A 17,650-nucleotide genomic window follows, 5' to 3' on the forward strand; every position below is an offset into this window, starting at 1 on the left:
TAGGTGACTGCCTTTGACATTAAGATGCAAACATTTAAATATACGGAGTTTGCCTTGCCATTTGCATACAGAATGATATTTCTACTACGCTATAAAGTTTGTTAATATGTTATATACGATGACGGATTGATGGCTACATAGTTTTCTATCGACGACACATCGTGCGATGTCTGGCCTGAAAAAGCTCTCCACCTGACGCGGCTAAGTGGGCACCCTCCAGTAAGTACTCGTAAGAAAGCTATTCTTCTGTAATTAAGTAGTTAATTTTTATTAACGCCGTTTGTTTGGTAAGGAAAAACGAATGTATACATTACACTTGTGTTCCGCAACAAAACGGTGTTGCGAATGTAGCGGTGTACCCACGAAATTCTCTATAAGATGTATTAAGTTGGCTAGAAAGTTCTCATTTTTTAGCTACTACTTTGCACATATTAATCAATGTAGTGTCCTTCGCTTCCTATAACTTTCGCCCATTTTTGAGCGGACGATGTATCCCGCAAAGTGATTAAGTTTCGTTTTTGTAAGTAGTCCGTTTGTACACTTATTTGTGGACTTCGGCCTTTGTTGTTTGTCTGTTTGTTGTTTGCTTTTCTAGCCATGTTGGATCGACCGAGAAAAGTGGTGACGAGATAGAGCGGTGACTAAGCTGTACGCCGGGTGAAACGGAGTTCTTCATTAAAGATCAGTTAACGCTGCTCGCTGGTTCAACCAAGTATATGCGGTGTAGCATTATGATACAGCAATGTCAACTTGTATTGATTGCCATTTGCCAATTTCGGTTCGAACGGACGGGCCTATTTGCGCAATATTCTCCTGGGGTTTAGATTACTTACAGCATGACGTGCGTTTAGAGATGTCGTAAAAGATTAATCTTCCATTGCCAGTAACGATTCCGCATAGAAGTGGCTTTCTCTTCTCTCATTCAGGTAACGCCAGAAATACCGTCAGGTACCTCTTGTGTCTGTCCAGTGAATTTTTGGGCGTACACTTTCTCTAATTTTTTCGATATTTCCTAGTGCATGCAAACTATTGACAACAGTCCTCTAGGTTACTCACAGCTCTAGAGAGAGCTTTCACGTCAATTGCGCCATATATTTTCCACGGAATGCTCCCAGATACTGTCGTTCTAGAGCTGTCCAAAGCGTGGCTTGTTGTTGAAATTACGATACCTGCTCTGAAGCAATTAAAGTAAAAGTAACAAGCGGTAACGCTTACTGCACGTTCAGCTTTGGCTACTTATTTTTTTCTGGACAATATTTTTCCACCGCGAACATAGTAAATAAGACAATGTTGCATATGGACCCTTTTGAGCTCAATGACCAAACATGCCGGAGCACCACTTCTAACGACAACATCTTAGTGAAAATGTCTGGGCACACGCCTACTATAGTAAAAACGACCATCCAAAAGATATTAAACTAGATCCTATTAGAAGATTCTACTAGTGCAATCGATTGGCTTTACCGGAAACCTTCTACTCGGCCTAATAAGATGGTAACCTATGTAAAACTATGTGATATCAAAACACAAATGTGTGAGGACGTGGTAACATGTAACGAGACGGCAACGTTCAGCGTAATTTCGGTTACAAGATCTCTCATAACGTTGGCAGGGAAAACCTTACCTTAATTCGCGCTAGCCGGTTGACGGATGACATCATGAAACTCCTGCGTAACGTGTTGACAGTCTTTCTGTTTCCTCTTATTAATATGATATATAGCCTTTCAATATCAAAAATCCAATAATAGGACTCTCTATCGCAAAGAAACCTATCTTTCGGCAAGATGTTCAACAGGACAATATTGTTATGCATTAAAAGATAATTTTGACCTTGGCTTATTTGGCATTGTACACCAAGAGAAAATGACCATGTAAATCTATCTACTATTGCTTATTAATAAAAAAAAAAAAAACTTAACCCTCCCATCCAATCAATGCATAGTACTTTTACTCTAATATTCCGTATGAATATGCCTTACACAGTCAGTGTAGTGGCGACTAAGCTAACGCTGAACTTCAGATAGCTGGCAACAACAACCCTAATGATCCTATGTCTGACGAGAGAACTGAGTGAGATTCATAAATACCAACGAGTAGAAGTAGAGTGGTCAGTGAATGACGAGTGACGGCGGAAAGCTGATGAACGATTGGTCTTGAAAGTGGTTTACAGGTCGTCGACAAAACAGTACGACGAAGGAAATAAGACGCACAAGCTATATAAGTAATAACGATGAGTCGACAATGAAGCCAGCGTGCGTCTATAGAAAAGGACGATAGCGAGCCTGTTGCTACATCTGGGGAATGCAGACGATTCCGTCGGGGCATTGACATGCTACACAAGGGTACTGGAGATGGAGTCTGAAGCAATAGAACATCGCATAATAGCACGTAACATAAATCAGCTAGATGATTAAACGACGCATTTTTACAACTCCTAGAACTTTTTAAGCAGATAAACCACACCATCATTCGGGAGAGAAAAAGATAGCATTGATCTGGGGATCTGATTCTCGATACATCCGTTGATCTAATAATTGTCGTTAACCAGGGTCGTTTGCAGCACGATCGTACAACAAAACGTTTTTATAACAGACTATTGGTACATCTTTTACTATACTCTTTATTGTTCAACCTCAGCTTTTACCAATTGTCTTAATAGGATAATAAGACCGTAATAATATTTGGCTCAAGTGAGATTTCATGTGGTAGTTGCATTTAATCGCAGCTTCGTTCCCAGCTAAAATGTGTTAATTTTAGACAACCTAAGGAACATATTCTTGAACTATCTTTTGAGTGTTATCTTTTGCTTATCTTTACAAATTACCTGATAAGCTTGTTTATCAGACCAAAGCCGCATAGCTCAAATTTGCCAGTAGCAGTTTCCCAAATCAGTGTGATTTGATACAATATGAATAGACTTCTAAAATTATATCTGTTTAATAACAACATAACCTAATGTAATGTCGTTTGTTTTTTATTTTCAATTAACACCTGTATATTTAGAACTTTTCATGAAATGTATTTTTGCCTATAGAAAATGCCGGTTCTTTGCTCTGCCTAAAACTGTAGAAAAAAATTCAGCCGTTATTATTGTAGTCGTATTATTATTTGTGAGAGGAATCTGCCAAATTATGTCATCTACGAATTACATAATGCAGGTGTTTCCCGTGAATCTGTACCATGAGGTACAGTTCAGGTATGGTTTCTCAAAAAATATTAAGTTCCCACTTGACCCATGTGTTACAACATGTGGCATTTTTGTATTTTTTAGATGAACTCTATCTATTTAAAAATAAAAACGTGGTGAAAAAATTTAATGGACCATACTTATGCAATGTTTGGTCGTTGGGTTCGTGCTAACATACTCCCCATCCATTGATTTATTCATTAAACGTTCTCCAAGGTAGGTCTATTATCTAGGCTTAAGTGATACTTGTATTATCGTATTCAATGCCCTTTGATGTTAATTCTTCGACTGCTTGAAGTCGACATCGTTCAATCAATTAATTTAATTTAACTCTACCTGCTTCGAGTTCTTACGCCCGTTTTTCCATCTTTACGTGCCTTCACTTGACCCTGCTTCGCGTAAATTTACTCCAATTTCATTCTAATGTGTACTTAAGGACACCAAGGGTTTTTGTCTAATTATAGATAGTAGAATCACTATAATCACTTGATTTAAATGGTAGTCGCACTTTCTCAAAATACTATTTAGCCTAAAGTGCTCAACTAAGCCGCTCCCTGTATTATTTTCTCTTGTACGCCTCATGTGCCCTGAGTTGGTGGAAAAAGGATAAAGATACCTGCTAACTTTCCCTATTTCTTTTGTCACTTGAACTTGAATTGGATTGTGTACTGTTATCACAGTTGAAATGAAATAGCAATTGCTTAAAATCCGCCGTCGAATTATTACTTGGATTTTAACATGATTATTCTAACGTTAACACTATAGACTGGACATTGCAAGACGTACTATAAAAACACGGTATCTCAAAGAAATTTCAGACTGCTACTTAGTGTATTTCCGTATCTGTTTAGGTCGATGACATACTGTTCCAAATACTGATTATTAAACAGTAGTCCTTCTAAGCATCCCCCAACATGAGAATTTCAAATTACTCGCATATAATTCTGATCTTATTAGCTATAACAAAATATAATTTTCAGTACTGTAGATTCAAAATATTTTTTTCGATTAGTTCTTTTGAATATATGATTGTCACACATAGATAGGTGAGAAATTTGTTAGCGTTACGTCCTACACAAAATAATGTTCCTTATATGAAAAAATTGCCTGTATTTTTGTGCCGTTAATGATATTCGAGACAGTAACCCGTGATACCTTTCGACCACAAGTTTGGCCCCCTAAGTCACGCCTCATCCATACACAGAGTACGGCACATAAATTGAGGCAAACTTTAGCGGGCTGTTTATCATCACGGGCATGCATCTATACGCTATTCCTAGTATCAGCTGGAAGCCGGTTCTTTTTAGAACAAAGCAGTAAATTAACCGTGACAAACAGCGGTGCGTCATCTTTGGAATTTGATTTCGAAAACCAGCTATTACCCAATTTCTACGCGTTGTACGAACCCCCCACAGAAATTTGTTTGCAGCTGCAGCAGAGGTAGAAGCAGACTCCAGTATAGCACAATGGAAAATTCACAATAGAGAAAGAACAATGCGGCCTTCACAGTTATCGTTACGGTCCATAAGTGCGATTCCGATGATCCTTGTGTTTCAATTAGGGAGGCTAACGAAGAAATTTCATATAAGTTACGGATTGTTTACGAGGATACACATCACGTATCGTAAAATTAAGACAAATACTCTATGAAGACAATGAAACTAAGAGTTGACCGGCGTAGTTTTGATGTCGATCTATTTGATAAGAAATATTTTATTTTCGATACATGAATAAACCACAGTAATGATCGTCAGTTTGCTCTTGATGTAAAGGACATGCCTACTGTGAGTCAAAGTAAATTTTCTGCCAAACGTTCTGAGCGTGGTGGTTAGTAAAGAATATATCGTTAGATTGGGAAAAGGGTAAACGCATCATTAACGAAATTTGTCCTCATCTTCTACCAACTGTTTTGTGACTATGGTAACTCAGATGTCTGAAGAAACGGCGTACTTTTTTTACATGAGATGGTGCGCAGGCTTATACAAGCCGATTAGTGTAGGGTTGGCTGCTTGGGAACATGCGCATACAGTCACCAGATGACCGAGATTTTAACTCGTTAAACTGCTATGTATGGAGCGTCATTGAGCAAAGGTTCAACATATTTTAAGATGGCATCGTTGACTCGATTATTCGTGCTCTCAAAAAGGCGTTCGCAGGGTCGCAAAGCGAATATCTGGCTGAGCCTATGAGCGCTTAGAACCATAATTAAAGCTATAATTGCGATATATGGTACTTCCATTAAGTAGACATGACTATCCGGAATGATACTTCGAGCAATAGAACAATATCTTATCAAATAACAGTTTTTATTTAGTTACAGTCAGCAACAAAGACAAAGCATAAAAAATTCCCAATTAGGTGGCGTGCTCATATTTAAAAAAATAGCGTTATCTTTTTTCAATTTAGAGAGGCATTCGATTCTCTTTGGCCCAGGTCTGCACTGCACGAATAATGGGTTCTGCATGAGGATTGTTGCTCTTTTTGAGAAGCTGCCACACGAACGAGAGTGATTCTTTAGGTTCCTGTCCAGCAATCACCTTCAAAACAACGACACATAAAATGATTAGTATGCCTCGCGGAGAATCCGCTAGAAACTTCAAAAGTCACTTGTTACCAATCGCGAGGCCATTTAGCTGCCTGATGCTAGTGCCGCGATTATACTGTTATCTTTTCTAAGGAATTGCTAATATAAAAAATCATCTAGCAGCACTTATTATGTCAGGTATAAGCTACCGCTGTGCGAAATTATACACTAACCTTTTGCAGGATACCTAACGTTGCTCCCTGTTTTCCCTCCCAATACTCAGGGTTGGGATCGATCGTGTCCAGTTGCTCGAAAGCACGCAGCGACGTTATAAACTGTCCCATACGGTAACAATCATTTGCAATCAGTTGCAACAGGCTAAACGATTCAGCCGAATCCTGCAAACGTTCGTAGAGTTCCCAGGCCCGTTGAGGTTTACGGTTCATAATAAGGCACCGTACCAGCCAACTTTGATAAACGTAGTCCTGTTTGATTTTGTCGCTTTGGATTAAGAGGAATAAGTCTTCGGCTTCGGCATAAGCTCCTGTTGCCGCTTTAGCCTAAGTAGAGCGAGTTGGGAACTCAACGTTAATGTGAAACAATGATGTCTGACAACAAGCCCTCCAGATGTAACGGGTAATCGTCTTTCGAACATAGTTATCGTTTCGCAACCGACGCATTGATACACAACACTTTTTGCATTGTATTCTATCGAAAATAATGTATAATAAACACACAAGATAATTTGTACAAACTCGATCGTATCCAAGTCAATTCTAATTATATAGTTTTACTAACGAAGTGCATGGACAGCTTGCCGTACAATTAAAAATGGTTAGGGTTAGGTTAGGTGCGAAAAGTGCGGACTAATCCATATTTCTAGATTATGAGTATGTACAATATGAAGCTGGTCAACAAATAATCGCAAAGTGTGAGCCAAATGTTCATTTTTTCATTTACCCCTACATTGCTTTGATATAGCATTTGAAATCGCTTTTTATTTTCTCTGTAAATCCGTTATAATTTCATTATATAATAGACAGTATCTTCAATTCTAGCTCCAATGTGTGGATGTTTTCGGTAAGAAGGATGCGTTTTCGATATATATTGCATTTCATGTTTAGTATAAGTCAAGGACTAAACAAAATTATTTGAAATATTTATGCCGAGTGCATATGGGACTGCTTTAAAGTGATTTGCTAATTTCACAAATAGTAACTTTGACCCGCAGAATGCACCCCACTGAGGGCAGGAGGTTGATGCAAACCTCTCTGTTTCTGATTTTACGCCTGGTAAGCGTTTCATAAGACGACTGGCTCCTAGCACGAAACGACGTTTGTCTATGCTCGGATTCAAACCTAGACCACAGCGTGTTTCTAGGCCTTAGAGTCTCTGGGAATGTAAACAATTTCTTTATTAATCTAGAATATCGGTAAACAAACACTCTGTTATTGTCAAGGATGTTGCATCTATGAAATCTGGACAAAAATTAGGAGCCTGGGTGCCGCATAAGCTGCGTAAATAGCAGTACAGGAAACTATGGCGTTTTTCAATATGTCAGCCGGCAGCCAGCCGGGAAGGAATTATTAAGCGTGACAAAAGACCGTAGATTTACTTTACTTTGGTACAGCAGCAGACAAATAAATGTCTATCTCTGGAAAGTACGCCGGACACCCATTAAGAATGACTATCATTTGTGTTCGGTGGAAATCGAATAGACTTTGTGCACTAAGAAACGCTTAAGGAAAACACAATTAGGTCAAAGGGATAGACAAGCTAAGTCATCCTGCTCACGCTTACCCAAACAATTGCAACTAGCTCCCTCACATCGTACACGTAATTAGAGCTGGCTTACAGGAGTTTGAGTGGGACGTTCTTTTAATCTTACCATACTCTTCAGATTATCGTACCGATGGATTATGGACCTTTGTCAATCACTAGCAAATGAAATTCATAACAGTGCATATGACGACGAAGAAAGACCACCCAGACGAGTTCTTTAATTAAGCCAAATCCAACAATTTTCTGTGAGACGACGAAATAAATGATTAATAACTTCTAAATCGATCGAGAGCAAAAAATAACTGCCTGAAACTCCAAAGAAACGCGTCGACAATGATGACGTCTACGAATCAAATACATTTGCTGGTAGACCTTGAACTAAATAATAATAAAAAAATTAAGAAAAACTAAAAAAAAAACGGCATTCTAGTTGGATGCAAAGACCGCCGTTAGCTTCCGATCAGCTTAATATAATCATCAACAAATTTAATCGTACCTTTACTGTTCATAACTTACCTGAGCGTAGTTAAAGTTAAACGTGTCATCGTTGTAGAAGTAACTCTTAATAGAGTTCAGGTACAACAGAACGTCGTCGAATTGTTTTAGCAGGAAAAAACAAGACGCCATGCACTGGCGACCAGGTATCGTGTCGCACTCTGTAGCCGATCCGCCGACGAGTTGAAAATATTGCTGCGCCACTTTAAGGTGCTCCCGCTGCAGGAGATAGGCGCCTTGTTCCTGGCCAACGGCGGCGTTCACGACTGCTTTAAGTATGTACTCGTGCGGTACGCTTGGTTCAAGCTCTTTTATGAGTGCATGAGCAGACTCGATGTCATCCTGTTTCAGGTGGTAGATAACGAGGTTGAGTCGCGCCTCGGGTAATATATCGACGAGCGGCGGAAGCACCTGCAGTGCGCCTTCGCCCCCGCGAAACACGACTGTATTATGACGGGTTAGATCCTTAGCATAAGCGAATGACGGTGACGCCAGCTCTGCCAGGTGGGCAAGCTCAGCCTCGGCTGCTTTTCCATTGTACAAACGAAAGTGATTGCACGCCTTCAGGTTAATGGCGGTTGCCGAGTCGGGAAAGTGCTGAAGATACACAGCTAACACTTCCTATGTGAAGATGCAAAAACATGTAGCAGAAAAGGGCCAGCTTAACAATAGGTAGGCGCAGATGTTGATACAATATTTTACTCGAACTTTCAAAAAACTTCACCTGTTGAGGGGCAACTCCATAAGGTTAAAAAGGTGATACCCACAACATTATACAATAATGTTATAACTACATGAAGACTGGACAAATATTTAAGAAAACATAGGGCAGTATTTAAACTACGTACAGATGGCCGATTGCTTAGCTGTCATTCGACAGTTATCTTCTTATAAGTTATACGTGTATGATTTTATAGTGAAACGAAGCAAATAATGATAAACTGATGATCCCTCTTAACAGAACACAGCCTTTTTTCACATAAAAATTATCAGGCTAGTGAAGACCTGTTCAGACATCTATGCATACATTTAGTAAGCTATCGTGTATAATTTAGCTTATTTTCCCATTTACAATATGTAGCTATCCTCTAGTTCTTTTTAGACAGCTTGTTTAATCAGGAGACTTATTTCAACAAACCTCCAATTAAATTTAACTAACAATTTCTAATAATTCAGGTAATTTTGGTTGCTATTAAAGTTTATTCACTGGACGAAATTGTGCAAACGCGTTTGAGCACACAGAATTATATAGACAACGAGACTCATAGTTTTTGAATTCAATACAATTACTGCGGTAGACGTAAACGAGTAATGAATACCTAACATTATTCTAAAAGGTTACATTTAAATATAAGGTAGATAATATTCTTTCCATTAGGCACCTAGATCGCAAAATTGTAACATGCACCTGTGACACGTCGTAGTAGTCCAATTTGTAATAGCACAAAGCGACGTAAACGTTAAGTGCAAGAAATTCTCGGTTGTCGAGGAGAATGCGCTTATATACATCAATAGCCTCCTGGTAGTGACTGCAAAAAAAATCATTATTTAACTTCAGTTTTCAGATTCAGCGTACTGCTTCTAAACCCCAAATACATTTATTAGCTATATATTACATAAATAATAATAACAAACATTATTATAATGTGTAGCAAAAAAGATTTTCAAGCGAGTGTATGGATACCTTCTGAGATAATGTACAGAAGCGAGCGATAACTGATCAGCCAGTATATCCTGTAGCTGTTGATGGTGCGACATTAACTTAGCTTCGTCGCCCGCCTTGTGCGCTAAATGAAAGAGCAGACGATTTTGAAGATCTCCAGCAGCGCCTTTGGCTGCGGAGTTCTCTGCTTCCTGATACAGTCCCATATAGAATTGACAACATGCAAGATAAGTCCAGCATTCTTTCGAAGTATTTTTTCGCTTCAGAACTTTATTGTACTCCTCGGCTGCTTGCTTATAGTTGCCCAGATGAAAGGCACAGTACGCAATCCAAAGGTCGGTTTCGAGCGAATTCTTACCGGCATTGCGTTGGAACTCGAGCAACGCGAGGGCTCCATTGAAATCTCGTCGAGACAGGAATTCCTCTTGACTTGGCACTTTCCCATCGCCTACAGATGAACCTATAGAGTCTGAAGTTCCGTGCGATGATGAGGCGGCTATATCAGGCTTAGTGCGGGATAAAAGCATCTTGCCTTTTAGGGACGACCAAGCGTACCGAAATTTTGGTTCGCGATAGAGAAGCTCTGTATACTAAAGGCGCTTGCTCGTACTTTTCTTCGTTGGCACTATAATATAGCGGGAAAATTAAATGCACATTTTTAATTTAAGGCCAAACGTTCCTGGCACCCACATCAGCGACTGACGGATCTTGCAGTTTGGGATAGAGGCCAATTCGGTTAAGTCGCAAATATTTCTCTCGCTCTTGACTAATTAGTTCCTTGTAACTGTGGCAATGAAAAACGAATTTTACACCGACAGCAATCTTGCCTCTTTAAGTTGGATATTATTTCCGATTGCGCTCCGGTTAAATTGAGCCAAGTACATACACAGACATATGCACGCAGCCAGGCCGTCACACTCGTCGACACAGCCAATAGAACACAAACTGCGCGACTAAAGCTGTATAGCCGGACGTATTGTGATATCAAGGCAAGAAACCCCCTCAACTATGCTTTGCCACTCACCGTGCACGACGAAGCGTATGCTGATAAAGCGGCCGGAAGAGGAGAGCAAAAATGTTTGAGTCCGCGTTGCCATGGGCCCCGTTATTGGTGTTGACTGCTCACTACCGACGTATAAAGGACAACAACAACAACAACAAAAACACGAAGTGGAAATAACAGAAATGGCGACTAAAGTTTCATTGAAAGATTGAGATGAATATGGATTGGTATTTATCGATTGTACACATCGAAGCTGCGATAGCAGTAGATCTGATTGAAGCTGAGTCGGCCATCAGTAGAGGCGATGAGGCACCCTTGTAGGCGTTCCATTCTTGTAGCACATAAAGATATATGATCAGGAATATGTAATTTGATTATTGTCAGACTGAGCTTAAATAAACAGTATTAAGCAAAGTTCACAACAAGACCATGCGGACGGTTACCTACAGCTTGTGAAATTACAACCTGCACAAAATTTCACGAGCAGTGATGACTGATCAAGTTCAAGTAAAAGGGCGCTTTAGCTCCAGTGAATGAAATGAAAATAATAGTAATTGTAGGTGAACATACGAGCGATTCATAGTTCGCGGTACAGTTTGAGTTAACTGCCCCACGAAAAAGTCAACTCAGAGGTGTCGTTGTAACACAAATTGTCGTTCAGCGAAGTGAAACAGTCTCGATGCCATCTCTCGCTTTCTCCATTTTCTATTCTGTGTATTTTCCTAGAATTGAAAGGATGCAGTGGCAACAGAGGTAGGAAGTATTTCTCCCTCGCATGAAATGTAAGGCATTTTGTACGCATGCTCGAAAAAAATCTGTCACTGCTCAAATGGAACTGGGATGCTTCGCGGTTTGTGGTCGACTTAAACGCATTGTCTGAACAACGAATCCGGACTACCGTCAAGGCAGTGTTGCCCTGAGTGTAGCAGCGGTGCCGATTTTTTAGCGTGACAATGCAGCAGAAGGAGACCCATCTCGGGGATGGATGGAAAGAATGTGCAATGACTCTATAATTAAATGTAAGTGTCAAGTAGGCGTGAGGGGGCTCCACAAAAAATGTCATCTGCATACTGAATGTTCAATCGCTTTTAGTTCTTCAGTTCCAAAGGTAACAAACCCTTTCAAAGCTTCACTTGCAAAGCAACAAAACTAAAAGGTATATTCGAATTTCGTCGAATTCCCTCTCTCCCCTCCCACTTCCGTGTCTTCTTTAATTCCTCGTGAAGGAATCCCTCGATGAAGAGTCCTGTATATGATAGTGGAAAACACACAAGGGGCTATACCTATCAATAAATGGGAATATGCATCTTTATAATTCAATGTCGAACATAGAGAACAAAGCTAATCAAAACACAGACGTATCTGTTTCGCATTAATCTTTAAGCAGAGATACGCATTTTCAATAATGACGTCTGTTAGTAATACGATGATGCAAGCTATAAGGTGAACTTGTATACTATTGATAGATTCTCGAACAACACCCAGCATCTGGGACGATTCCAACATTTTCGTTACGTTGATAATTTTATATACCGATAAAAGTAAAAAAAAAATTAGCCTTTAATTTATTCTGCAGACCTTTCAAATGCCAGCTTTTTCGATACACTGATGGTTCTCATAACGGTGAAGGTAAGACGACATTGTGCAGAAAATTTCATTCAAAGAAGCAATATATTTAGCATCGTCATGGAAAAACGCAGCTTTGCAAAAAAAATCTATTAAATCTCCACTTTAGTAGTATCATATCGATAAGGGTACATAGAAGAGGACGAAATGTCCTGCCCTGTTCTAGTTCTGATACCTTAATTGTATACCATAGACTGTTGTGTGAGATGCAATTGACTAAACCAAAATAGCGAAATTACATAATATTTTATCTTTTAACAGGCCACAATGAGGCATATAAGCCACCATTTTAGGATCCGAGTTCTCGAGAGCAAGGAAAGGTAGCGCCAAACGAAGGACTCAGAACATGATACGACAACGCTGTGAAGCCATTGAGGAGGCGTCATATGCATGTTGTCCTCGCGTATGCCAATACCTTTGCTGAATAAGAGATGACCTGCATATAGGGGTAGAAAACTTGCTTGAAATGCGAACTCATACAACAAACGACAGCTGGAGGAAACATCCTCCTAGAAAGAAAATTCCCAACCGTGCGCATGGCAAGTGCACGGCGTAAGTCAGCCGTGATCTGCTTCTTTTTTCATTCAACGTGATACAATCAATTCAACCGCTTTGGACCTCACGTAAGATCAAATCTTGTACCGTTGACAAACGCCGGAAGTTTAGTATAAGTGCATTTACATCTTTTGCTTGTAAATCCTTGCTTTACGTTCTCGGTGAACGTCATTTACATGAATCCCTGTTTTTACCTAGAAATGAAGACACTTGTGTTATTACGTGTCATTGCAGCAAAAATGGTTTTTCTCAGAGTTGCCATATTTAATTATTGTAGTTGCACGCTCAAGGAGGCTCTTTGTTTTCTTTTACAACTGTGATGATTTACGGCAAGTTAATGGAGACAACTTCTCTATGATTTCGACAAGCAAGGACACTTGTGCTGTCCAGCAAAATATGTTCAGTTGTTATTTTATTACGCATAGCCTAACCGAATGTTAAATATAATCTAGGTAATGCAAATGGCAATTTTTACAAACTGAGAAAAACAACACTGTGTGTTACACCATTCAGCGAGACGTACTGCCTCTGGTTATATTTGAGATTCGTTGTTTTACCATAATATGTTACATATACTTACCTGTTATCTTTTTAAGTGAAAAATTCTGTTTGCCAAAAGACGGCGTAAGCCACACATTAAAAATAACAAGTATGTTTTCATAGAGGTAATTATATTAAACCGGACTACATTTACTTAAGTCTCATTTCATTTCTTTACAAGATCTTGGAAAATCGCTATGGCGGTTGGAACACAAAAATGCCAAATCAGAATTTTATGACGCTACTGCGCCAACACGTGAGCCTCTCCAGGGATACGTCGCTGGCCAAAGGACGGGGGCGGGAAATATAAGACATGTGCTGCCTATGGCGATATTCCTCCTTTCTGTGTAGCTTGTAGCTCGAAGTTTGTGCCTATTTCGTTTACGAATTAGCTGCTTCCTGTTAGCGTCGGACAGGTCCCATACACCTTTCCCCTGCCCGATCATGCCCACGTTTGCGTCATCAGATGCGCCTGTAGCTTATGCGTTTGCCAGAGATTCACTAACCTGATACTGGCGTTATAGAGCCAACTGATCTTCTCAAAAATAAGAGGTTCTAGCTGGAAAATACCACGCAATTTAGCGCATGCAATGGTACCCCTGGAGTCACTACTTGCCTTTTCCACCCGTGTAATGCTTCTTCCATTATTATCATCTTCATTTTGTGCCTATTTCCCTTTCCAGTTGTTGTTGTTGTTGTTGTTATTGCTCTTATAGACGAACAGCGTTTTCTAAGGAGAAGAGAGACTTTTTGGGCAGGCTCGAAAAATATTTCTGAGTATTGTCATCCCCGAGGGCGGTTGACCGGCTGACAGTTACAAGCTGAACCTTTGCCCTGTAGCACGCTTCTATATATCTATTTATCGCATTCGCTCTACAAGGAGAAAGCTTCACGTAGCTAATTTTCCCTTTGCTCCTTCCGTTGTGTTAAGCTTTGTCTGTGTGCGGGAACATAAGCTATATCGATGTCAGGACATGAATTGATATGAGAATTTAAGAAGAATAGCTGTTTTTTGAGGTCAGCATGTGCGTGGTCAATACAAGAAACGTATTCGCCAATGTTGACCGCTCAGAAAAATGACTTTACGATATGGTACGGATACATTCATTTTACAGGTTCTGCAGGGCCTGTTTTACATCATCTGAGTATTCAATATTCAATTGTACGCCTATAACGACAAAACAAGCGGTGCAATCGCTTTTCTTCAGAAAGCACGTCCAGTGTTATTTGAGCCTGCTCCGCAATACTGAAATCCTTAATACATGTATCCAAAAAAAGGATAGAACTGTTGGAGTGGTGTTATCAGCACGAAAGTGATAAGGCTTGAGCAACTATTGATGTGGGGGTTAGATAGGAGCTTTTTGTTGTTCAACCACAGCATACTGAGCCGCACATCGGAACATAACGTTTTCTGGGATAGGCGAAGATACGTATCCGATCTGAGAAAACACGTGGCCGATAAAGCTCTTTCTCTGTTCTGAGGAACCCCTTCGGGACGCACAGATGAATCGATCTAAACTAGATCTTTTGTTTTTCTAAGACATATTTGATTCACTTTAAAATGTTTAATATAGATACTCTGCGAAGCAGAACGCCAGAAAGCAGAGCCTGAGTTCTGTCCGGCTACTTCCTAATAGATACGTTTGATAAATTTGCAGATAAACAGGGCGCCCATTTTTTTTTTTAATTAGATAATTGAATGAATACCTACAACATATTGAACTTAAAAATGAGAATTTCATTATTAGTTATATCTTTCCATATACTCGATTTCTTTTAGGCCATTGTAAACCGCAGAGTGAGAGTACAATATGTCTTAGTCAAACGGTGCCCTTAGAAAAACTACGTCCTAGCTACAATGGTTACACTCAAGGACGGGTCCTTATTGGTTTGATGAAGATCGAATTGAATATTACAAAGAGTTACCTATCAACGCAAGCTATAGTCACATACTAGATTCTTACAATCGTAGTCCGGTAAAGTTACGGAATAAGTGGGAAACGGCTATTTTCAATAAAGGTTAGTAATAAGGTGCAAGCAAGATCCTTTCTCCACAAAGGTTAGTCCCTGAAATAGGTAACAAGTAAGAATTTGTTAGGCATAATGCTTTAGGTAATGTGATCGCCTTGCACGGACCACTTATACATATAACTTACGCCGAAACGTTCAACCTATTGACGCATATAGACAACAGACTGTTGAACGGACACTACGTAAATGTTTAGTCCCCCAACGAAGACTTTAACAGCTAATCCTAAAGAGGCAGAGTTTATTGATAACAAACTTTTCGACATGAGCCGACAAGCCTCATAAATATTGCGTGAGCTCTGTTTTCCAAAAAACGACTGCGTATATAGTGTGCTCCCTGCTGCTGCCCCTTTCAATAGTTCTACGTCGATTTCAGCTTTGAAAAACCACGCTGAAATTGCCGTATAATTGAATTTAACAAACACCGTCATATATGCGAGTAACACATTCAAACGAATAGTAGTACCCTTGCCATACCCACAACTTTAATTTAAATACGCTTTGTGCCCGACGCGGATGGACGTGAAGTATAGTGTTTGATTTATTGTATTGCTAAAGAGATTCATTCGATTTTAGAAACATTCTCAAGATTCATATATTGCTTTGTCCATGTACAATTTCTGTCGTACAAGTTGGTGAATATCATCGCTACCAACTATTTACTGTAGGACAAATTTATTCAACCTCAATGTGAAACAACAACTCAACAAGCGCACAATTTGAGTCTTCCCTAGTGTACCCAGTCCGAATCGGATATTAGCTAACAGGCATACTTGGCGTTGGTTTTTTTAGGACACTTTCGACTGCAATTACTCCATTCGTTGACATTGTTGCAGTCTTCCAGTCTATGTTGAAAAGCTATAGCTTTGAGTTTTCTAATACCGGATCGGGTATTCAAGGCTTGCAATAAGATACAGCTAAATGCCTCAGGTTAGCTATTGTAACTCAAGTCTACTTATTTCAAGTTATGCACTATCGTATAGTGTAGTATAGTAGTTATGTAGAAATCAGCGCGTACACGAAAATGACCATACATATGTGTTAATAAAACAATAATACAACAGAATTTGGTTATATATAGAAATTCATTTGGAAGGTGAATGGATGGCAGAAGCGTCTGGTAAAATACTTCTTATGCGCTCAAAGTAAGTTTTGCTCAGTATAGTATAATCATATAGAGGTTTCCAATTCGTTAAATGTTTGTTTTGCTGTGGTTAATTTTGAACTTATCGATTGATGAACACCCTTCCCATACACGCAAACAAATACGACCGCAATTTTTGTTGCGGAATGCAGCATCTACTCTAGCTTTTAGGACACACTGTATGTGCCCACAATGAGTCACAACTATCAAATCGTAGCCACAGTTGAACACAGTAATTTTGCTGGCAGGTTATGATGTCTACGATACTGAAGCAGAAAAGATAAATACCGAATTTTCACCGATAACAAAGACGTTACAATTTAAGATAAAAATCACAATACTTACTGTTCATAAATGAGTGCCGCCTATATAATAACGTTATTCACGTATAAGATGACATTTACTGTGCCGAAGCTATCCTAACTCCTGTCGCATATTGTCAATTTGCTTAGTAATTAAGTCTTATTTTATGTCGACATAAATAGGTATTTTGCAGGCAAGCGTAGGTACCCTTTAGCTAAAACTGAGAAAATCGACCTTTTCTATAGAGAATATATTATAGAGCTAAGTAACTTTCTTTATGCTGTAGCTCCTAGCAGAGCCGAACTACATTTTTAAACGAAGTGAGACAGATCTCGCTTTCATAGATTCTATAGTAGCACAGATATCAAAATAGACTTACACCTACGAAAAGCCCTGACCTTTACTTCGTTTAGTATCCTTTTATCTAAATTTTGGAGTGCTCAGGTTGCGAAAACCCGTTTCCGAGACACCACATGAATTGTGTAAAGTATCAACTTTTTAAAAACATATACAGCCTACAATTGGAAAAAATACTTATGTGTTTTTGCTTGCAAAGACCCTGTCGTCGCCCACATATTATTTAGCTTTCATTTAGCCAGTTTTTGGCATGCTGACAGTGCGAATTTCTCTATAATATTTTGTCAGATAATCGGGGGCGTCAAGGAAATTTAGAGATTTTGATGAGTAAAAAAATGAATTATTTACATTGGAACCCTTCATGTATAGTTTCTTGGTACAATGTACAGCAATGAGCAACTTACTGTGTTACTCATGTCATGAAAAAGTAAGACACATCAAAA

At 39.3% G+C, this 17,650-nt stretch overlaps 1 protein-coding gene and 1 long non-coding RNA gene across 2 annotated transcripts; both read right to left on the minus strand.

The window, feature by feature from the left end:
• Positions 1-229: 229 nt before the first annotated feature.
• On the minus strand, positions 230-10,631 carry Ttc26 (tetratricopeptide repeat domain 26). Its single transcript, XM_022852666.2, has 5 exons — positions 9,673-10,631; positions 9,397-9,517; positions 8,010-8,609; positions 5,945-6,271; positions 230-5,724 (listed from the first exon to the last, which is right to left on the minus strand). The coding sequence occupies exons 1-5, from the start codon at positions 10,176-10,178 to the stop codon at positions 5,590-5,592; spliced, it is 1,689 nt and encodes a 562-aa protein (XP_022708401.1). The 5' UTR covers positions 10,179-10,631; the 3' UTR covers positions 230-5,589.
• A 1,878-nt stretch (positions 10,632-12,509) lies between these two features.
• Positions 12,510-16,604, minus strand: LOC147751960 (uncharacterized). Its single transcript, XR_015315435.1, has 2 exons — positions 13,992-16,604; positions 12,510-13,029 (listed from the first exon to the last, which is right to left on the minus strand). It is a non-coding gene; the product is annotated as an uncharacterized LOC147751960 (long non-coding RNA).
• Positions 16,605-17,650: the final 1,046 nt, after the last annotated feature.

Source organism: Varroa jacobsoni, unplaced genomic scaffold (genome assembly GCF_002532875.2).
Source record: "Varroa jacobsoni isolate VJ856 unplaced genomic scaffold, vjacob_1.0 contig00905, whole genome shotgun sequence".
NCBI classification, from domain to species: domain Eukaryota; kingdom Metazoa; phylum Arthropoda; class Arachnida; order Mesostigmata; family Varroidae; genus Varroa; species Varroa jacobsoni.